Source organism: Grammomys surdaster, unplaced genomic scaffold, assembly GCF_004785775.1.
Source record: "Grammomys surdaster isolate TR1022 unplaced genomic scaffold, NIH_TR_1.0 126036, whole genome shotgun sequence".
Classification (NCBI taxonomy): Eukaryota; Metazoa; Chordata; class Mammalia; order Rodentia; family Muridae; genus Grammomys; species Grammomys surdaster.
The window spans coordinates 1,133,605-1,156,247 of record NW_021620849.1 but is presented as its reverse complement, the minus strand read 5'-3'; the positions used below and the strand labels follow the sequence as shown (position 1 = coordinate 1,156,247).

At 45.6% G+C, this 22,643-nt stretch overlaps 2 protein-coding genes and 1 pseudogene across 2 annotated transcripts; 1 reads left to right on the top strand and 2 right to left on the bottom strand.

The window, feature by feature from the left end:
* Positions 1–428: 428 nt before the first annotated feature.
* Mrps11 (mitochondrial ribosomal protein S11) lies at positions 429–9,887 on the bottom strand. The gene is made up of 6 exons (XM_028754824.1): positions 9,573–9,887; positions 9,336–9,443; positions 4,308–4,406; positions 2,500–2,629; positions 1,366–1,431; positions 429–780 (listed from the first exon to the last, which is right to left on the bottom strand). The coding sequence occupies exons 1-6, from the start codon at positions 9,635–9,637 to the stop codon at positions 673–675; spliced, it is 576 nt and encodes a 191-aa protein (XP_028610657.1). The 5' UTR covers positions 9,638–9,887; the 3' UTR covers positions 429–672.
* A 39-nt stretch (positions 9,888–9,926) lies between these two features.
* On the top strand, positions 9,927–18,406 carry Mrpl46 (mitochondrial ribosomal protein L46). Its single transcript, XM_028754853.1, has 4 exons — positions 9,927–10,203; positions 11,411–11,597; positions 12,895–13,068; positions 17,875–18,406. Exons 1-4 carry the CDS (start codon positions 9,982–9,984, stop codon positions 18,123–18,125), a joined length of 834 nt encoding a protein of 277 aa, XP_028610686.1. The 5' UTR covers positions 9,927–9,981; the 3' UTR covers positions 18,126–18,406.
* On the bottom strand, positions 12,082–12,661 carry LOC114610271 (annotated as a pseudogene).
* Positions 18,407–22,643: the final 4,237 nt, after the last annotated feature.

The following is a 22,643-nucleotide window of genomic DNA, read 5'->3' as shown; positions in this document are numbered from 1 at the left end:
CACCCTTCTTCCTGGCAAATCCTGTTTTATACAATTCCACCAGCATACAGCCTACTTTAAAGATATTTTTCTTTTGTATTTGGGGACTACCAGAGTTCATGGAGTACAAGGGTTGGACACTCCTAGAAAATTCGTGCTTGCATGCACCCCTACACTGCTAGGCTAACTTCAAGCATGCCCATTCATCTGTGGGATCTAACAGACTCCAGAGGATGGCAAAACGGTCTCACCTCACCTGGGATAAATGCTCAGTTGTTGGTTGAGACAAATGTGGCCACCTCAGGTAAGAGGCTGTTATAAAGGCAGTGTGAGAAGAAGCGTGCAGTGGGTTGCAGCCCACTTTACACTGTAGCCCTTCTATCCAGGGCACACTTCTGTTCACAATCTTTCAGAAGTCTGAAATACTGGGAACGAAAACTCACAACAACTACTACAGAGAACAGTCCTTTATTTTCAGAGCAGAGGCTGGAGCTGGCCACAGTGGGCCTGCAGTTCCCACTCCCTCATGTCCAAGAGGCCAGCCTCAGCACCTTCAGCTTCAGTGCAAGAAGAGGAATGTTCCCCTAAGGAGGGTTTGAGAACAGCCTGCTCCAGCAGCTTCCACAGTGGGCCTTTGTGGGATCCACCTGAGTCAAGACTTCAGGTCAGGTTCAAGTGCTGGCTTCCTTCCCATCACAGCCTTCGAGCCTTCCGGGGTCGGCAGCCATTGTGTGGGACAGGGGTGTTGTCTGTGATTGAGATCACTTCCAGACCCCCCATGGTCAGTCCTTTGATGGCAGACTGGAAAGATCAGAAAGAGGCAAATGGCATGGTCTTCAAAATGATGACCCAGCATCTTCAGACAGGGCTCCGAGAAGGATGGAGGCTCACTGTGCATGTCTACAATTCCAGTCCCTGCTGCCGCCACCTTGGGCTTTACAGTCTGAGAACAGGTTCTATCCACTCTGGTAGCTTTACAGGAGTGTTTCCTTCTCCTGGGACACACACACTCACACCACAACACTTTGTTCTCTTAAAGTCAGAGAGATGTTACTTTCTTGCGGGAAGCTATAGCCCCACTGGTCTCAGTATCCCTCTCAAGGTGCCCAGCATCTTGACCCCTTCTCCACTGCATTCACTAGTCTGTGCTGAGGATCTACTTGTGATGGTCCCCCAGAGACCACTTTTCCATTCCCAGGGGCTGGTACTCAAGAAGGTAATAAATTAATTCATGACCCAGGCTTGCTCTGCAGGGATTAGTAGGTCACAGGAACAGAAAGGAACTTTAAACAACGCCATGGAAACTCACTAAGGGACATTTCTACTCTCCACACCTGGCTCTAAAGAATACTCGCAACACACTGAAGAAAACCCCTAGTTACTTACCCAGCGTCCTGGTCCCATGCCTTTCACTACGACTCTGATGTGGGTCACTCCCTTTCCTGTGGCTTTCTAGAAAGAGGCAAGTGGTCAGTGTCCCTGAGACAGTGCTGCAGCCCAGGCTCTGGCTACTGTCTTTAGGAGACATGGAACAATGGCAACAACAGGAGCAAACAGGGAGACAGAAGACACAGAAGGAAGCTAAGTACCAAGGGCCCAAGTGAAGATGGATAAGGAACTAAGGTGACAGAGCTGTACTGCCACCTAGTGGACACTTGAAGATATTGCCTGATTTTCATCCAAATGCTGAGGCATCACCATGGGTATCAAGGTTGGGCCCACTTATAACATGGGATTTAGTATTTTTACAGTTAAGTATGTGTCCTGATTATAAACACATTCACTATGGGTCTTGGAAGATACTCAAAAGCTACCATGCAGAGGTCCCCAAAACACTGGCATGTGCCACTTAGCTGTGTTCTGTCTGATGGGTAATTACATCATTCTGCGTTTTGGTGATCATTACTCATAGCAATCAAAGGTTTCCTTATGTCCAGCTTTAAAGGTCAAGGTGTTCCTTCAGGAAGTATTCTGCTTGTCAGAGCACACGCATTTATGGTCTCTGTTATAGCAGAAAACGTGCAGCTCTGGTTTGAGGCCCATCTGAGTTCACGTCAGAGGGCTGAACTGGCTGCTTGACTTCGACACAATCCCACAGAATCTGATTCTCTGGAAAGAGTGGATAATAGCAGGCTCTTCTGAAGACATGGTAATAATGAAGTGTCTGAAATGGAGTTGCTGAATTTGCTTCTAGAAAGATCTACGACACTTCACTTTGGGACCTGTGCTGTAAGACATGCTTCCTGAATAGAATACAACCCACTGGTCTTTAATGGAAGGGGCACTGGTTCCTAAACCTTTAGCACTCTGGTTATTCCTCTGAACATAAGTGACATCTTTTTCTCCACTGAAGCTGAGAGAGAAAGTTGGTAACCTTTCTACAAGGGCCTCTTAAAGCAGCTGCAGTGTCAGGGCATCTAACAGGGATGGGCAAAGATCTCATTGTTTCTGAATCTGGTTTAATGAGACTTCCCCACCGTAAGCCACAGGGAAAGCAGAACCGCATGGTCAGGTACTTACTGCTGCTGCAGCTATGCCTGCTGTCTGTGCGGCGATGCCGGTGCCCTTCTTGGCATTGCGAAAGCCTTCTGTGCCACAGGAGGCGCGGGCCAGGGACGTGTTAGTGGCAGAGACCACCTGGATCTGTGTGCTGGGAGGAGGAGGCATATAGCTCTACCACTGCTCAGGAAGGAAGGGCTTGCTAATGTCCTTAGGAGCCGCAGTGGGAAAGAAAAGAAGGTCACGAGCTCCCTCTGTTATGCTAAAGGAAGATGGGCACATCGCACACTTAGAGGGAGTGCCATAATCCACGGGCAGGAGAGCATGACCCGAAGGACCCACTTCTACCTGAATGAAGCCTTCCCTGAGGCAGCATTTACCCTGGATGTGATATCGCTTGGTGTTTTATAAAAACCTACATGTTTCACATTAGGCAACTGTTAAAAAACACAACACTGAGAAAATTTCGAGTATCTTCCACTACAACAATGGAAAGAACAGTGTGAAGGAGGGATGGCTTAAAGCTTACACGTGCACCCAACATGGTGCAAAGAGAGGGCTAATTGGTGCAAATTGTTCTCTGACCTCCACATGTTAACAGTCCACTCCCAACAACTAAGTAAAAATGTAATAAAGTATTTTTAAAAAGTATATGGAGCTCTGCTCCAACCATGACCAGGTCACATCCAAATACAGTGTCTCCTCTAAGCCTGTTACATCTTCTCATCAGTGGACTGTTTTGAAGCGAATCTATTACCTATCATTTCAGAGGTAATCATAAAGACTCAAAAAAATCCCACAAAATCAGTTATCCCTAGAATACTATTACAGTGGACAATTCAAATGCTTATGACATTCTATTCACTGGTCAAAAATTATTTTAAGTAAGTGAAACTTTTTTCTACTCTGCCCTAAAATGGTAAATTGTAACTAAGACTGACTTTAAGAAAACCCTATGGTATGTTTTCTGTCTCTCCTTTGGTTATCGTCACCCCACTTTCTGCAGAGCTTTCTGGGTACTCCTAGGAAGGAGAAGTGAAGGGGAGCTGTCCAGGAGACCTGCTGGGCCAGCCCTGAGCAGGGACCGCCTGTTTGTTCGTCTTGTTATAGTGTTCACTCCTCCCCTGGGGTCTCTTACATTTCCTGCACTGCACAGAACCATTCTCATGCAGCGTGTACAGACACAACACAGAGAGAGCTCAGAAGCCCTGTCTGCATTAGCTCAAGAGAAGGGAGATGCTGCTGTATGCTGTGCAGCTCTTGTGTGCTCGCACTGGAGGCTAGGATTATGTCTCTGGTGCTGTGTTGCAACTGTATGGCAGGCAGACTTCGACCAAACACGGCAAAGCCTGCAAAGCTGTCCCCGTGGCCCTTTGCTTCTGCAGCTGAGAGCTCAACTGCACCTGTGTCTTGTGCTAGCACACCACAGGACACATTAGTCTTTCCTTCACTGCCACACTTAGCCCTGCTAGGGAAGGGGCAGTGCACAGGGCCTAAGGTAAGAAGGCTAACTAAGGGGCTTATATATTCTGGCTACTTTACAAATAAATCATGTATCTGTACATTGCTTCCCTCACCATTTGCTTCTAATGCAGTCCTTCTGGTCCTTGCATAGGAGTCCCAAGGAAGGCAAAAAGAAAACCCCTTACAATGACAGTGTACTAAACCTATTTTATGTTTTCATGAAACTTAAGCAAACTTTATAAAGAAAGAAGATGGTTTCCCCGAACAAGATGAAACTAGCATCTGATACCCCAACTTCTACTCTGAGAGGGCCCAAGGCAGAAGTAGTTCATAGGGGACTCATGCGGGCACACCCCTTTTCTTACTTGTTGTAGGTTGCTTTAATGTGTGCAATTGGAACTTCCTCAAATTTCATCCCTGCCCACTGCAGGGAGCTTTCCTGTCCTGGAACTGGAGGGTAAATGCTGCAATCAGAAGAAGCATTTTCTTTAATTTCCACATTGTTAGTTCCTTAAATCAAAAGAAATACACACATGCTTAAAAAGAAAATAAAATAGGTTGAGTACGGTGATGTTTACTTGTGAGACAGGCAAGATGGGGAGCAGGGTGGAAAGCTGAATTCAAGGCTAACCAGGGATACACACAGTTTTGGACATACTGTAAGACTCTGCCCAGCCCCTGCTCTCCACCACCGACAAAGGCCTCAAACCTCCCAAACAACCCCTCCCCCCAACACACACCAAATCAAAAAGCGAGGGCAAACGCCTGGTTCTGGAGGAGACTTTCTGTACCATTGCTGTTAAAATCTAGGCACTCTATGTTTCAGGGTTGGGAACACTGGTCTTGACAGTGTGCTTGGCCACTGGGTTCCCCTGAGGCTGGAGCCTTCATGTTCGGGTGGAGAACTCACGTCCAAACAGAAAGAGGGCTAGCAAGGAAAGCCAGGCCTTGGACCCAGGAGGCTGGCCTTGGGTCTGTGCTTTCTTCTTTACAAGTGTAAACACGCACACCACTGTCATTCAGCATTTGAGATGGGAGTACCCGGCTGTTTCATTATGCCTACACACCTAAATCAGACACAGACTTGTGCCCACACACCCACACTGTATTTCTACTATGCTGAAATCACTTTTAGAAAACACGCTACCATTCAAGCACCTTCCCCCACCCCCCAAGCCCCATCTGCTTCTGTAGGAATAGTTTCAAAAGCTAGCACAATGCATTGTTTCCTGTGGCCCAGTCTTAGCGTGAAACACAGCCTCTGTGGGTGGCTGGACTGTCAGCTTCTGTGCTAAGAAGGAAAGCGTCCCAGGCCTGTAGATGACATTACTGTTTCAGTGATCATGATTTCTCCATGGATTTATTTCCCCGTCTGTTGCACAAATACAAGTCTAAGTCTGGGTAAAACCAGTACAGTGCCCTTTCTATAGCAAGATCTAAACTAGGAGCCCAAGCCACTTAATCTAGGGCATGGCCAAGATCAGGCCTTGAAACTTCTCAGGTTCAGTAGGCATGGGCAGTGCATAGTGCATGTCTGTAACCCCAGCCAGGAGAGCAACCATGAGTTCAAGACCAGCTATGATGACAGAGTTCCTGGTCATCCTGGGCTACATAGCAAGAGCCAATCATAAAACAAAACAGAACAAGATTCTCTCAGGTTGAAGGTATACTGAGCAGTGGCTCTTCTGAGGAAGGCTCTAAGAAAGAGAGACAGAGCTTTCTGAGACTAGTCTTTCTGCCCACTCTCGTGACAGGGGGATGTGGCAAGGCAGTTCATTTGCTAATGGCAGACTGTTTTATTTTGTTTGTTTTTGAGGGTCTCAGTACATAGCTCTGGCTGGCCTGGAGCTCACTGTGTAGAACAGGCTGTACTCCAATACAGGGAGCTACGTGCCTTTGCTTGTACTGTACTGGGATCAAAAGTGTGCTCCACCATGCCTGGCTTAATTCTAAAATCTTTAAAAATGCGAATACAAGCAACTAAGGAAGGCTCAAAATGGGAGATCCAATACCAAGTGGTCAACCCTGAGGTAATATACATACAAGTAACATTACACAGACTGGTCAGGTTATATTTATGTAGTTAGGAATACACCTCCTCCAACAATTAAAAAAAAAAAGAGGCTATACATTTGAGAAAGAGAAAAGGGGATATAAGAGAAGCATTACAAGGTGAAAATGGAAGAGGGGGGATGATAATTTATATTTAATTAAAAAAAATTATTTAAAGTGCAAATAAACTGTAAAAACCATAGCTGGCTCAGTGTCATCTGGCATTCTAAATAACTATTGAGTAATCCAGCTAGATCTCCAAAAGACCTGCACTTTTATTTCTAAGCCTTGCCTCCTTTAATCATAATCTGTCCTACTTGGGCTGTGCACTTCTCGGGGCCGCAGGCAGCCATTACCAGCACATGGTCATCACCTTGGCTTCAAGCTCCTGGCCACCTCCTACTACCTTGCTGTCTTCAGGGCAGCACTCTGAGGAGCTCATCAGATCGCTGCCACTCCACATACCTCAGGCAATACTTCTCTTCTCACAGGGACTAAATCCTAGTCTCCACTCCCCTGTCTTTCTTCACATTCTCCTGGCAAACTCCCAGCCCTTGTTAAATCCATCTCTCAAGACACTTTGAGTCTGTGCAAACATGGCATGGTTGACTGGTCTTCACACCAGGGCTTTTTGACTGACATTTTGGATAAAATGCTTCTGTGGGTGGCTGTCCTGTGAGCAGTGGGGTGCTTGGTACCATCCGTGGTTTTACCTCACTGAATTCTAGCTCCTACTTTATAGCCATTAGAACTTTATAGACACTGCTAAGTCCCTGGGGGCGAGGGGCAAAATCTGTCCCTGCCAAGACCCAGTGCTTCATCTTAATGAATTGCCAGCATCGAGCAGCCTCTCAAGATGCCTGACAATCATGCTCAGTTCAATTATCCTTCCACTCTCCTGGATGCCTCTTCTACATTTCCTTTTGTCTCCGTAAACATCCGAGCCCTTCCTGTATCCTCAGGGCCAGCTGATGGCCTCTGTAGAGAAATTGAATCAATCAGACTCTCTTCCAGCTTCCACCACCAAACATCTGTGCCCATGGCCTCTGAGAACTCTGCTGCCGTCACGCTCCAGCTGCATCATTAGCCCTACAAGGACACTGCTCTGGCAATGTTCCCACTTCAGTATCAGTCTTTCTCTGGTTCCCAGAAGCAAAAGATACGGTCATGTCATAAAGTCAAAACATCAAGAACAAAAAATAACCCTCCGCACTTAAGACCCCAAGTTCCCAAGAGCTTCTCATTCTGTCTTACAGCAAAGCCTCCTTCAAGGAATGACAATACTTGTTTATTTTCTTTGAAACCAACCCACTCCAGTGAGAAGTTATTTCCGACCTCTCCATCAGAAAGGCTGTAGTGAAGGTCACTAACCAACTCCATACTGTTAAATCCAATGAGCAATCATGCTACCTGCCTGTCACCCCATCCTGTCTGCAGTGCCAGACACAGCTCAGTTCCCTACTTTGCACTGCACTAAAAAGAAAATCTTGTCTGGCTTTCTTCATCTTGGGGAGGATTTTTCTTTTGCTGGCTCTTCCTTTCCCCAGATATCTGTCTATTTGACAACTCTACTCTGATGCTAAGTGTCTCATATGTTTTCTTTTATTATACAGGATTATGCAAGGCCTTTTGAAAGCAAGCATAAGACACCTTAAACTTAAATACACGGATCTCAATTGTCAGTCCCTGCCGTTTTAATATAATAACAATTCCAAATTTTCAGTTGTTTGGCACTCAATTTTGAGCCTTCACACCTTTCCTTTTCTCACATTTCATATTAACAGATCTGTAGCTGGTCATGGATGGATGCCTATAATCCCAAGCACCCAGGTAACTAAGGCAGGAGGATTGCTGCACATTCCAGGCCAGCCTAGGCTGCACAGCAAGACTTTGTCTCAAAACAAAATAAAACACCAAAACCAAAGCCCACTGGCTATACCAGTCAAACTCTCACCCTATTCCAGACACCATCACTTTTTACCTATTCTATTGCTTTCCAGTCTTTTCAGCTTCCATTCTTGCTCCCTGTGGCTTTACATCAACACAGTGGTTACAGATTCTCTAAAGAGTAAGGCTAAGGCTGGGGTAGGCTCTAGTAATCCAGGCACCCAGGAAGCCAAGGCAAGACGATTATGAATCTGAGGGTAGCCAGGGCTGCACAGCAAGGTCATCCTAAAAATGAATGAACGAATGAATAAAATGGTATCAACTCTTCCCAGAGCTGGACAGGATATGGCTATGACTGTCTGCTTGCTGAGAGGGCTTTTACTGTTGGAGCAGGGATGTAACCCCAACAATCCCAGTAGTGTCTGGGATTGCCAAATGAATGACTACATCAGTCTTGGATCAAATTCCATCAACAGCTCTTCACTGCCTGCAGCAGGCGAAGTGTAAAAGCTCCAGGGTGACAGGGCAGTCCTTCACTATTTGGATCCTTCCAGAACATTGGTCCTCAGTGTTCCTAATGCTGCAACCCTTTAATACAGTTCCTCACACTGTAGTGACCCCCAGCCATAAAATTATTTTCCTTGCTACTTTATAATTGTAATTTTGCTACTGTTATGAATCGTAATGTAAGTCTGTGTGTTTTCCAATGGTCTTAGGAGACCACCCCCAAAAGGGGTCGAAACCTATAGGTTCCGAAACGTTTTTCTAGAGGAATCACCACATACCAGTTGTCTCTGACAGCCTGCCTTTTCACAGACGTTACCTTTGCCTGTAATGATCACACTCATCTTGTCCAGCTGAGTTCCCACGGTCACTTCGACACTCCATGGTACTTTAAGTCTTGCCTGACTTCCTCACAAGTGCCTTATTCTCTTAAATGTCCAGCCAGTTCTTACCTCTATTATCCTGCTGATCAGATTAAGGTTAAAACATTTGCCTATGTGTCATCTTTGCAAATTTGTGTACGACTGGGGAGAAATAACCTATATTTCCACTTCTTATCATGGTACACAACAGGTAGTAAGTTTTTGTAACTGTTAAACAGGTGCAAAATTAAGTGAACGCATATAGAGCCTGCATACGAAGTATCAATACTAGTGGAATGCTGCAGGATGCCAGGTCCCAGGGCTAGGTACAACACTAAGAAAGGTCCAATCTAAGATGTGCAGTTAGTGTAGTCCTTCAAGACATTTTGGGTTGGAGGCTGAGAAAGTTGCTAGTCGGATCTAAAGCCTATCTCACAAGGAAAAGAAAGCTTGTATTTATATACACTGGACACTTAGCTAATAGCTGCTAATTGAACAGCCACTTCATGCCACAGCTCATCCCTCTTGTCTTCACCAACAACCCCTCTAAGCATTATTTCCAGAGGGGTGGATCTATTTAACCCTCACCTGAAGCGACTAGGAGGGGCTTCCTTTTTAGTGTTCTGCCTGGCAGCTGAGTCTTCTAACCTCGGGGCTCCGGTGTGGATATTCTTAGCTGGGGCAATGGCCATAAGCCTGCAAAAAAGTAGAGTCCGGTGAGGGACTGGATTAACGGTGTTTTGGGGGGGTTCAAGTGGCACACAGGACTGGAAAGTAGGCGGGCAGACTCAAGAGTGACAGTGGCCTCGAAAGAACAATCCTTACCTGGTCATCCCAGGTCCAGCCCAGGACCGCAGGAGCCACGACCCGGAGTTTCTTACAACCTGCATGACTGAAATTGACCCTTGTCAGCTCCGGTCCGCAGCACTCGGTTTCGCTGGAGCCAGCACCAAGAGCATCTGTGGGGGTGCTAAAATAAGGGAAATCACCTGATTGCTCTTAAATCGTCCTGTAAGTATTTTTCTTCAAATTTAAATGCTCTATAAAACCAGTTATATGGGAACTTTCCCCTTTCTAGTGGTCTTACACTAGAATTTCACTTATCTTTCCTAAAGGGAATGGTTCGTCCTACTTGGTAAACCTGCCCCCTCGCCGGCCCGCGTTGCCTCATGGGAACCTGGGGTTGGCTGAGGGCTGTGCCGGGTGCCGCGGTACCTTGTGGGAAGACAGAAAGATGGCGGCGCCCGTAGGGCGTACTCTTTTAGGGGTGGCTAGAGGCTGGCGGCAGCTTGACAGGCTCTGGGCAGGTAGTTCTCGTGGCCTGTCCCTTGAGGCTGCGCCCTCCAGCAGCCGGTCTCCATGGCGCTTGTCGGGCGCCTTGTGTCTGCAGCGGCCACCGCTGATCACCAAGCCTCTCACCCCATTGCAGGAAGAGATGGCGGGTCTGTTACAGCAGGTAAGGCAGGCACGAGCTTCGTGGTGCGGTGGAGGGAAGCTGCAGTACCAAGGAGGTCTTGATTTCCATGGTGACTCTGGTACTTCGTGTGACCTTGAGCAAATCATTTAACTTCTCGATCTTTAGTGACATCTGCAAGATGAAGTTACTGCATCGAGTCGGGTTAGTCTATATAGCAGGTGTTCAAAGAGTTTAATTGGCTTGTTTTCACGCGAGCATTCTGTGTGGATAGTTTCCTTCTTGTTCATTCATTACAGTAGGGATCCGGTGGTGAACAGGAATCAAACCTTGTAACTTAGCAGCTGGCAGGCTACAGGGAAGCCTCTGTGATGTTAGGAAGAAAGTCGTGGAGACGGTGGGAACATCCTTAAGATGCGTCTGGTAAAGTTTACTTTGCTTTACCTCAGGGAGCAATTTCTGTGAAGGACAAGTGAGGCAATACATGCAAAAACCCAAGAGTAGTTGCTGTCAAGCTGTTAAGTCTCAGTTAATAGTTATGGAAGATCTTACATATCCCTAGACTCCGAAAAGTCTTGGGAATACTAATGGAAGCTCTCTTCAGTGCTTTTTGCTCAAATTATTCACTGCTTGACCTTTTCTTAGCAGTCCTTTTTTTTTTTTTTTAAGCAAACAAACCATAATAGGTATTCGTAGTTAATACTGTTCATCTGTGTGCAAAGTGATAGGTAGTTGTGGATATGACAGGTACATAGCTCTGATTCCCAGACAGTTTCCAGTACTGGAATCAGGGGTACAGTCAGTAGCCAGTCATATGGCTAATTACAGACTTCAGTAAGTGCGATTAAGGAGTTTTATACAGAACTCCATAGGTTTGATTTTTCATGAGAAGTGTCCAGGAGTGTCTTTCTGAGAAAGTGGTATTTAAGTTGAAATCAGAAGGATGAATAGAGATCTGGAGAGAGAGAGACTAGGAAGAAGGGATGCTGTAAAGTCTTCAGGGCAGGACAGTCCTTGAATAGATGCTGGTCGGAGACTAATAGACCTAGGGTGTGGGAAGTGGGACCACAATGCCCTCTGTTCTTCCTGACGGGCTTGATCTCTAACTGCCTGCTTGCAGTCCAGTGGGTTTTTTTTTTTAATCTGTATAGTGTTTGATTATATCTTTGAGTGTATTAAGAGTTGTATTTTTGAGCCTGTCACGGTAGCTTTGTTCTTTTCTTGTCCCCTTTCCTTTTACATTTCCCAGGTAGAGATAGAGAGAAGCCTGTATTCAGACCATGAGCTCCGTGCTCTGGATGAAGCTCAGCGACTGGCAAAGAAGAAAGCTGACTTTTATGATGAGGAACAAGAACGGGGCATTATGCTCACACAAGACTTAGAAGATATGTGGGAGCAGGCATTCCTCCAGTTCAGACCTGGAGCCCGGGAGACAGGTTTGTGACCTCCTAGGCCAACCACAAGGGAGGGAGAGGCAGGTATTTTCACATCCAAATCAAGGCCAGCTGCCTGGCTTCTGCTTTGCATTTTAATAACAAGAAGCTTCAAGTAACAAAACAGCTTTCAGAAAATTAACACCCCCTCCCTTTCCTTATATTTTTTTAAAAAGGCTTATGCTATTTTCAGTGGGAGTAAAGAGTCTTCTCTTTCTGTTAAAACTTGAGGCTGTCTCGGGCTCAGAGAATGGGAGGAATTAAGCCTTTCTCCTCAGTTCCTGTTTTGTTAGAAGTCACTCTGAAAGCAGGGGTTGAGTGCCATTGTCCTTGTTTCAAGGATGATGACTAAAGAACAGAGACAGTAGGGGTTAGTTAGATTGGTGATCGTGTTAACTCCAGTGGAACAGGGTTGGTTTTTTTTTGTTGTTGTTGTTGTTTTCAAAAACACCAGACTTTATGGCCTCGGCTACTTGAGGGGAATGAATTAGGAGAAGTAGGTGATACCAATACTGGGCTTGTAGGTGATGGAGAACTCGCCCACGTAGTGTCCGATCATCTCTGGTTTGATCTCCACCTTGTTGAAGGTCTTGCCATTGTACATGGCCACCATGCTGTCAACCATCTCAGGCAGAATGATCATGTCCCTCAGGTGGGTCTTCACCACCTCGGGCTTCTCCATGGGCGGTGCCTCCTTCTTGGCCTTTCTCAAGCGCTTGAGAAGCGAGTGCTGCTTCCGCCACAGGCCGCGGTTTAGGCGCCTTCTCTGGTGGGCACTGTAAAACTGCATCAGCTGCTCATAGGATATGTTCAGCAGCTGGTCGAGGTCCACGCCACGATAGGTGAACTTGCGGAAGGTCCACTTCTTCTTCTGCTCCACTTCAGCCAACTTGGTGGCTGCTTGGAAAAGCTTTAAAAAGAGCTTTAAAAAACAAAAAACAAACAAACAAACAAACAAAATACTGTGCATGCTTGCTGAGGTCTGAACTCAAGAGCCTGCTCCTTGCAAGGGAAGTGCACTGCCTCTGAGCTAGATTCCAGTTCTTACGTTGAATTTTCACAGGCATTGCTTCTTTCCCAAAGGTTTCAAGTAGATTTTCCTCTTGAGAGGAGTTCAGCTCTGGTTCCGAATCTTAGCTTTCATTTTGAGTTAGGGTTATACTCTGGCTTTAAGTTCTTAGAGGACAGGGTTTATGGTGGTCCCTAATGGAAAGCTCTAAAACTCAAAATCCTTGGTTTTACTAGATCACAATCCTTTATTTTTTTATTTTTCTCTCTCCTCTGATCATCCCTTTTATAGAAGCCGATAAAAAAGATGACAGAACCTCGTTGCATCGTAAGCTAGACAGAAACCTTGTCCTCCTAGTCAGGGAGAAACTTGGAGACCAAGATATTTGGATGCTTCCTCAAATCGAGTGGCAGCCTGGGGAGACCCTTCGAGGGACAGCTGAGCGAATCCTGGCCACACTCTCAGGTAACTTCCTTACCTTCTGAATCTTCTGAATTTCAAGTTGGCTGAGATTGGGCATAAGGATAGAGAGTGGTAAGTTTAATGGATACTGATGAGTAAAAGTTCAGGTAAGAGGCTGGGTGTAGAGGCACGCTTCTTTAATTACAGCACTTTGGGAGGCGGAGGTGCCGGGAGTGTGTCTCTGAGTTCACTGCTAGCCTGGTCTATATAGTGAGTTCAGGGACAGCCAGACCCCTCCCTGCCTCCCTCCCTCCCTCCCTCCCTCCCCCCTTCCCTCCCTCCCCCCCCCTCTCTCTCTCTTTCTTTTTTTTTTTTTTTTTTGTAGTCAGGGTGGCCTTGGACTTCTGATCCTCCTGTCTTCACCTCCTGAGTGTTGGGATTATATGCTTGAGCCACAGACTTATGCAGAACTGAGGACTAGACCCAGAACCTTGTGTATGTTAGGTCAACACTGGACCAATCGAGATGCAGCCCCAGCACCAAGGGGAGAAACCTTATTTGGCAAGTTCATACCTGTATTGGGAGAAGAATTTCTAGTTCCTTGCCTTAATCACTTAGCTACAGTTGCATTACTCAGAATTGTTACACTAAGGAAATGTGTTTTGTTTTTCAGTACTAGAGATGGAGCTAATGGCCTTGTAATTGGCAGGCAAGCACGCTACCACTGACCTATGTTCCTAACACTGCTGCTTGGTACCGTAGCTTACCTATTGACTCAGCTAGACTCCTCAACATTACCCCTGACTTCACTCTGACACATGCGTCTTTGGGTCTTACTGATGTGTTCCAATCATCCTGTCTTATTTTCACAGCTTTAGCTGTGATGTCCTTCACTTCTCACTAGACTGTGGTATTATCAATGCTAGGGGCCAGATAATTCTTTTCGAGAGACTCTTCTGTGTATTGTAAGGTGTTTAGCATCTTCAGCCTCTACTCACAAGTTGCTAGTAGCAATATTTGTTTTCCACCTCTACCTCCAGTGTGGCAGCCAAAAGAAGTCTCTCCATATTGCCAGAGAGCAAAATTAGCATGGTTGAGAAACACTATACTGAAAATGCGAAAGAAAGTTCCTCCTTGCTTTTGTTTTATATCTCCAGTGCTGCTGACATGTGGTTTCTGCATAAAAATCCCTTGTTACTTCTTTGCATAGAGTTTTTAGCTGTTTTCCATAGACACACAAGTACCCACTCATAGCCTACAGTTTTTATCCTGGTCCTAATCTCGGCAGCTCTTACTGAGTTAATGTAAAATCCTATTTCTAACCAAGGAGAGCCCTTGTCGTCCCTGAGTCAGTGGGTTTTTCAGGCATCTCTGCTTTGTGGCATGCAGGTCCATTTAAGAAGAGTGCCATCTCCCAGTGGGGGAGCTCTTCAGGCAGTTTATGCAGGAAACATTTTCTATGGCTACCATTTTCCAGGCCTTTCTGGCAGTGGGTGACAGCCATGAGTTAGGCACTATGCCTGCTCCACGGTTGCTCATGCCGTCGTGGGGAATATGTTCTTTCACTTCTGCCATTGCGCCAAAATGGTTTATTTACACATTTTGTTTTAGCCAGAATTCTGAGTTCCCTGAAGGTCAGGGTAGATTCTATTCTTCAGGAGTTCTCAGCAGTATCTGACATGTAGAGGCCACTTCCTGGTGTTGAGTAAGTGGATTTGGTAGTAGTGTAAGCACATGGCCACTTGGTTGGCTGTGCCACCAGGATAAGAGCACCTAGGAAATGTGAAACGTTTGTATGCCCCTTGACCTTTTCTCACCAGTGTCTTCTTTAGCCTGTAGGAAAGGCCACAAGCTACAATGCTTCCGTCAGTCTCTTAACTGTCACATAGGAATTGGCAGTTGTGGTTTTTTTGGGTACACATTCTCAGGGTCCCTCACAGAAGCATGCATGATGAATGCCTGCTTACCTCTGCCTTCTCTTTGCCTTCTGGAAAGGGCTTCTGTCTCAGCACATGCTTTCTTTTAATATTCCCATTGAATAAATGCTTAAGGAAATCAAGGATACCAGATAGGTATACTTATATTTAATAAATACATAAAATATAAATTGATGGTAAATAAGTTTGTTACAAAGTTAGTAAAGTAGCAAATTTAAAATAGAACAGCAAAGAAGAGTTTTCACAATAAATATTTAGGAAAAGCAAATGTACATTCCTTCCTCACCGGCTCAATCCTTCTGCAAGATGGGATTTTAAGAGGTGGAGTCACCATGTCAGAGGGGTGCATACGACAGAGGTGTGCACCTGGAGGAGGTGAGGGTTTGGGAGCTGAGGCTGCTTGACTTCCAGTGTGTGGTGACAGGGGCTGTTATGGTGAAGCCTGCTTACCTGGACCTCACCAGAGTAGGAAATAGCCCTTGTTTTAGTTTGTAGTTGTGGTAGCAGTAGAAGTAATCTCTCGTGAATTAGTGCGTAGTGTTTGCCTTTTTGCTATTGAGACCATCTTTTCATATGCTCGTCGTATTTCTTAATTCTGTGACCTGTCTGCTCAGACTCCTCGTGCCTGTTTGTAGTAAAATGTTTTTTTTTTTAACTTGATAATATTTTAATCTGTGTTTTCCAGATTATAGAAAAATAATATACATACTCACTTAAGTTTGGAGAGTACAGGAAAATATAAAGAAATATGCCAATATGATCCCATCACTCCCAGAGTGCCTGCTCAGACACTTGCTGTAGCGTGTGAACATGCTTAGTATGTAAATTCATCCAGTGCTAGTAATGTTAAGTTGAGAACATCAATTCATGCATGTTTAATGACATCAGCTTCTAGTAAGTACAGTAAATGTCTGTGTGTGTGTGTGTGTGTGTGTGTGTGTGTGTGTTGGGGGGGGTCAACCTGCACATGCTATGCATGGAGTGTAAGGTCAGAGAACAATTTGTGTGAATTGGTTCTCTCAACCATGTGAGTCCTGGTGATCTTACTCAGGTCATCAGGCTTGGTGGTGAATACCTATACCCCTGTGTTACCTCCTAAGTCCTGACTTCCATTTATTTTAAGATAGGATCTCACTGTGTAACCTAGGTTGGCCTTGAACTCACCACATAGTCCAGTTTGCCCTTGAATTTGCAGCTCTCTTGGCTCACTCTCCAGTGTACAGGAGAAGAGAGGCATTGCCTCAAGCCTGGTTCCCAAGTGCTTCTTGATACTGTAAGATATTGTTCCTTTGTTAAGTGTGCTGAAAATGCTTTTCTGAGTCTTTTTGTTCTTTGGGAGACAGGATCTCATGTAGTCCAGGCTGGCCTCGAACTGGCTGCATAGCTGACGATGACTTTGAACTGCTGATTCTCCTGCCTCTACCTCCCAAGGAGCTGGTTGCTTTGGGAACATTGGGAGTGTTGGTGTCACTAACACATCCTGCTCCAGTTTATAATTTTGTTTTTGTAGTCTGCACACTTGAGTGTGCGTGTGTGTGTGTGTGTGTGTGTGTATGTGCTTGTGTGTATGTGTGTGTGTCTTATTTTTTTTCTCTGAAAGATTTGAATTTTCTGTGAGCAAACAATTTTTTTTCTAATATATTGTCTTGTTTGGTAGGCTGGGCCCTTTTGATATGTAAAATATCACATATTCCTCTAATACTCTTTTTTTTAACTGAAAAAGTTGAAAATGCATAATAATTCAGAAAATATGAATTATTCTTGAAAGCATCATCTGAAGTGAACAAACTTTTATGAAAATGTGAAGTTTCTTTTAAGTGTTGAGCCCATGGTATCAGTTACAGTGTGGTTCTGACATATATGAACGCTGAAGGTCCTGTTCCCCAATTGGTTCTTGATCAGTCAATAAAGATGTCAGTGGTTAATGGCTGGGTAGAAGAGGCAGGACTTCCAGGTTCCACAGGCAGACTAGGAGACGCAGGAGGGAGAAAGGAATTCATGCTTTGGAGGGAGAGATAGTCACCAGCCATGTAAGATCTCGGGTGGAATGGCCATTAGCTGCTTTCCCAGGTGGGAGATTAGAAATGCAACTAAGCTGAGGGCAGATGTAGGGTGTTGAGCTAGGAGTGAAGGTAAGGGCACATTAGCTGGAGGAGGCATAGAAGTGCCCAACCATTGAGCTAAAGTTATTAAAAATAACTTGTGTGTGAGTGTGTTTCATCTGCGGATCTGGCATGGCTCCTGGGCAGGTGCACATGTGCCTCCAGCTAGGAACATGGAGCGGTGTAGACAAAGCTACACACAACAGAGCTCCTACTCTGCCTTTTGTTTAGCTGGCTGTTCTTCAGGTGCTGTTTAGTAATTCTGCATTTTGCCATCTTTGAAATGGTGGATTAGGGTTATTAACTCTTCCTTGATTGCATACTACAGTGATCAGATCTGACTGGGGTGTGGTGATACATGCCTTTGATCCTAGTGTCAGAGATGTTGAATCAGAGAGACCACCACTTTGAGGCCAGCCTAGGCTACATAGAGGGTTCTAAGCTATCCAAGTTACATGGCTAGACTTTAAGAGGATCCCTCATGTCTGCTCCCTTAAAGGTCAGACTGGAGACCCTTTTAGAGGTGACGAGCTTTGATCCACAGGTACCAAGTTTCAACAGTTGATTACAGGGCTGAATGTAGAAGCCACCTGCCATGACTCCCAGATAATCTTAACTACATTGTGAATTTCTAGGCCCACAGTGGCAGCCTGGCACCTAGGCTAGAAAGCATTTGACTTGAGAGGGAGGAGCCCCCTTTCAGGACTGCCACACTTAACTAGATCCCCTTTATCTCTGTTAGAAGTAGCTTTTCTGAGCCTCCTGTGTTTTGGGTGAAGAAGCAGCAGATGGCTGTACCCTCATCTTCCTATTCTTTCTTTTCTCTTCAGAAAACAACATGGAAGCCAAGTTCCTAGGGAATGCACCCTGTGGGCACTACAAGTTCAAGTTCCCCAAGGCAATTCGGACAGAGAGTGACCTTGGGGTCAAAGTTTTCTTCTTCAAAGCTCTGCTGCTCACCGGAGACTTCGTGCAGGCTGGGAAAAAGGGCTGCCATGTGTGGGCCAGTAAGGAAGAGCTGGGTGACTATCTGCAGCCCAAGTACCTGGCTCAGGTCAGGCGATTTCTCCTGGACCTCTGATGGATTCAGCTGTCCGTGAACGTTGCTCACACAAGTCAAGTGTAGGACCTCAGGAACAATGTTGACGGACATTTACAGGACTGTCAAGCAGCAAACTCAATTCTGAGAATTCAGTGTGTCTGTCATTGTGTTGAAGTTTGATTTGTCCTTGGAGAACAACTGGCTTTGTCAATTGAAGAGAGGCCAAAACAGTTATTTCTCTATAGCAAGTTAAAGCATTATGTTACAGTGAAATAACAGACCTACTGGGCCCAGAATAAAAAGAAATGAATAGATCCAAATTCCTCAGTTGTGGTAAAGTTTCTGGGCCCATGAAAAGGCTGTGTGTGTGTGTATGTGTATGTGTGTGTGTGTGCGTGTGTGCGCGCGCGCGCGCGTGCTCGTGCACGTATATTCAATTAAAAGATACATACATACATACATACATACATACATCTGATTTCCATCTTATCTTCCTTTTTCCATTTGATAGGAAGGAACTATCTTCTTTCTCCTACCTTCATAAACTTCCATTTTGGAAGTTTCATATTTAGGAGATTAATCACTTCTTGACTGTTTAGCAGTGGTCATCTGAAACAAGTTTGGCTTCTCTCCAGCCTACCAGTGGAAGAATCATGCATGCCCAGGTTGTGAAGTGCATCAGAGTCGCAGGAACAGGGAGAATGCTGTCTTGTTGCCTCTGGGGTTGGGGCTTTGGCTGATGTGTGAGTGTGGTGTTTGGATCAGACTTATCCCCAGAAGCTGGCATACAGATAAACATTTGCCATAGAGTACACAGGGCAGGCGATTCAGATGCAGTGTCTACTCAGAGTGCTCAGATACTCATAGACCCATCACTGCCTGGTTTTCTCTCACATAGACTTCTGGGTAAACTGCCCAGCCCTTCTGTGTGAGCTTGTGAAGTGGAGTCTCTGTTTCCACACCAGATGGTGCCTACTGTTCTTGCATAGGGTCAGGGAGTTTGATGTTTTTTGTTTTTTTGTTTTGTTTTTTGTTTTTGTTTTTTGTTTTGTTTTGTTTTTTTAAATCAAGATTGGGTTCCTAATCCTGTTGCCTCTCTCTTTGCCCTTTACCTTCTGCATGGCTTCTGTGATAACTGATGTCCCCTGTGGAAGGCTGGGTCATCAGGAGCAGGTAGTGGTGCTTTAGAATGGCCATAGCCGTAGGGTCAAGGTGCACTTTCTGGGTTTTGGAGTGTGTTGTGTCTGTGAACTGTTCTGCCTGCTGTTAGGGCAATGAGTATCTCTGACCTAGAAGGCAGAAGCACTGGGGTTATTTTTGTATATGTGCATAGGATCCTGTTAGTGTTTCTGCATTTATTTTTACTTACTGTGGTGCTGAGGATCCAGCCCAGGGCTTTGTATGTGTTGGGCAAGCATTCCACACTGCCACATGCTCAGCTCACAGCTGTGCCTCTAGTGGTAAATATCAGATATATAATCAGTAAGTTGAGAAATGGCATCAGGCTAACTTGACATTCTGCTAGTTCCTGTGAGATTGCCAACAGAAGGTCAATATTTTGAGATACCAGGGACAAGATTGAGTACTTTAGGGAAAAGGTGAAGATTTTTAGAAGTGCCCTCTTTTATTGCAAACAGGGACTGTCTTAGTAGCCAGAACCACTAGTAGCCTTTCTAGGAGGTCAGCCATGCTGGGGAAGGGGCTGACTGTAAAGGAGGGGGCGGTGAGGTACCCCAACCTACTTGGTTTAAAAAAAAAACAACTGATGAAGATGGTCCCATCATAGACCATCTTCTTAATTTTGCTGGAACTTGTCCTTGAGGATTATTTTTCAAGGTTCACCTCTCAAAAACTAGCATGCCCAGGATTCCAGGCTGACAGGATCTAGCAAGCTGGGGATATTAGCTCTGCCCATGTCTTCATTGGTTGTGTTCTGAGCTTACTGCTCTAGCTACAGAATTTCACAGGTCTCGGGAATCTTCTCCAAAGCCATTTTTATTTTTAGAGTGTGATTTTTGCAGAACGCAAAGGTAATCCACATGGCGTTAGAAATGACTGCTGAATGCCACCTTGAACCGTCCACTGGCTGCCAAATGTGACCAAAAATTGTCTCTTGTGTGCCTGCCTGTCTTAGGGTTACAGTTGCAGTGATGAAATGGTGAAGGACCATGACCTAAAGCAAGCTGGGGAGGAAGAGGTTGATTGAGCTTACACAGTGACAGCATTGTTCATCATCAAAGGAAGTCAGGACAGGAACACAAACAGGGCCAGAACCTGGAGGCAGCAGCTGGTGCAGAGGCTATGGAGGGGTGCTGCTTACTGGCTTGCCCATCATGGCTTGCTCAGCCTGCTTGCTTATAGAATCCAGGACCACCAGCCCAAGGGTGGCAGTACCCAGATTGGACTCGGTCTTCCCCCATCAATCACCGTTAAAATGCCTTACGGGTTTGTGGGGCTCTCGGCCCTATCTTATGAAAATATTTCCTCAATTGAGATTCCCTCCTCTTCGAGGACTTTAGCTTGTGTCAAGTTGACATAAAAGTATCCAGCACAGTGTCCTGGGGGAGAAGGCCAGGGCAAACTAAGTGACGGTTCTATTTCAGAGGCTGAGTGACATCAAAGTGGACTATAAGAGAAGGAGAAAGTGCTGTGTGTGATGGCAGAGGAGTTAAGTGGCAGGCATGCATGTGCAGTCAGGAGGGAGTGGGGCTGGGGCCTGTGTGTGTGCACCATGGGTAATCTGTAAAACAACCTCTGAGCCCCTCAAAAGTCTTGAGAGGTATGTGGATTTTTCCAAGCGATTTCCAGTCTCCTGAGATGACTTCGTTTAGTTTTAAGTGAAGATCTTGGCATGCTTATAAACTTACCTTCAAGGTCACCTCCCTTTGGACCACTTCTGATGTCTTGTGTGCTGCTACAATGAACTCTTTATAGTAAGACTAGTCAGCCTATGCTTCTATCTAACTGGACTTCAGAAAGCATGCCAGCTCAGCTCTCCCTATGACACCAAGCTTGGAAACAACAGCAGGCTGTTTGCATTTTTAACACTTTTCGGCTACTGCTACCAATGTTTATGGTAAACATTGAAGTAACTCCCAAGAACTGGGGACAGAATGAGGTTCCTTACCCACAGGTGCATTTTTTTATTTAAACCAGCTGGCAAGTATCTTTACTCCTCTTATATCAATGAGGAATAGTCTTGAAGAAGTAGTTACCTTGGTCAGGATTTCTTGCTAAGTGTTAGAGACTCTTTCCTGCAAGCAGCTAGTTCTTAACCTGCCTTAACTATCTTGCCTGTAAAAACCAAGATGATGTTGCTTCTCACCCAGGTGAAGTGATAATTTTTTGAAAGCTTTTTAGTGCTGTGCATGGCTTGACATAAACACTGTGTGTGTGTGTGTGTGTGTTTGTGTGTGTCCTCCTATGTAGGCTTCCAAATGCTCTTGGAATCAGCTGTGTAGTCCGTATCTTTTAAAACTCCTCTCACCTTTCCTAGGTGTGTATTGTGATAGCCAATCATTTCTGACCTGTTTGGAAAGGGACATGGGTAATTTGAACATTACTGGGTTTCACTCACAACAGGAATGTGGTGGATCAGCCCTATAACTACCTTGGCTGTTTGGATATGTTAGCCCTGCCCCACCCTGGCCCAGGGAATCCAGAGCTACCTTTACACGCAGGCTTATAGGGGCACTAAAAGCAGAGACCTGCCGACCCATTCTATTATCTTATGAAGGGGAAGCATGCCAGCCGAAAGGTCAGGAACCCAATTATTAAGCATTCCCAGATAGCCGAGCTCCAGACACACAAGGTGAGATAAAACCCATTAGCCTGAAATCTCAGGGCAGTCACAGCCCCCCACCCCCCTTCTGAGAGGCTTGGATGATGGCCAGTTACTTTTACCTGCCTTGGGACTTTACTTCATAAAATGGGGAGAGGGAGGAAAATGCTCATCACTGTTTCCAGTGGAGGCATCTATTGTGGGTGTTGTACAGGGTTTGGGAGTTGCTCTGGATATGAGCCATGCTTACCTCAGCTAATGGGTCCGACTGGTAGCTCCCCAGGAGGGTAGGAGGGCATGAGAAATACAAAATGAGAAATAGATGCCTGTATGCCTGTATGCACACCTAGCTATCCCACTCTGAAAAGCTATGAGTAAGTACTTTTGAATGCCTTGGCATCATAGACAGACAGACAGACATCTCTAGTCACTGGAAACTGAGAAGCCAGGTAGAGGGTAGCGCACAGCTACTTCACTGGTGGGTGGAGACATGCATGTAAGTACCGTAAGTGATACAAGTTTGTGATGTGCACTTAGGCTGTTCCTGGAGACCTTCACTATACCTGACCTCTGGAGCAGCTTCCTGCTGAGCACAGTCCTCAGTGCTCTGACTTCTGGGCTAAGGGCAACTGGAAGCTGACATATTAGTCAGGGCAGATTCTGGGTTCTCATGGCCATCTCTGGGGGTATCACAGATGGATGTTGTATCCTTCAGAAGGGGAAGGGACCCAGGCTCTTATGTCTTGGGGCTGCTTCATGTAACTCAGGCCAGTTCT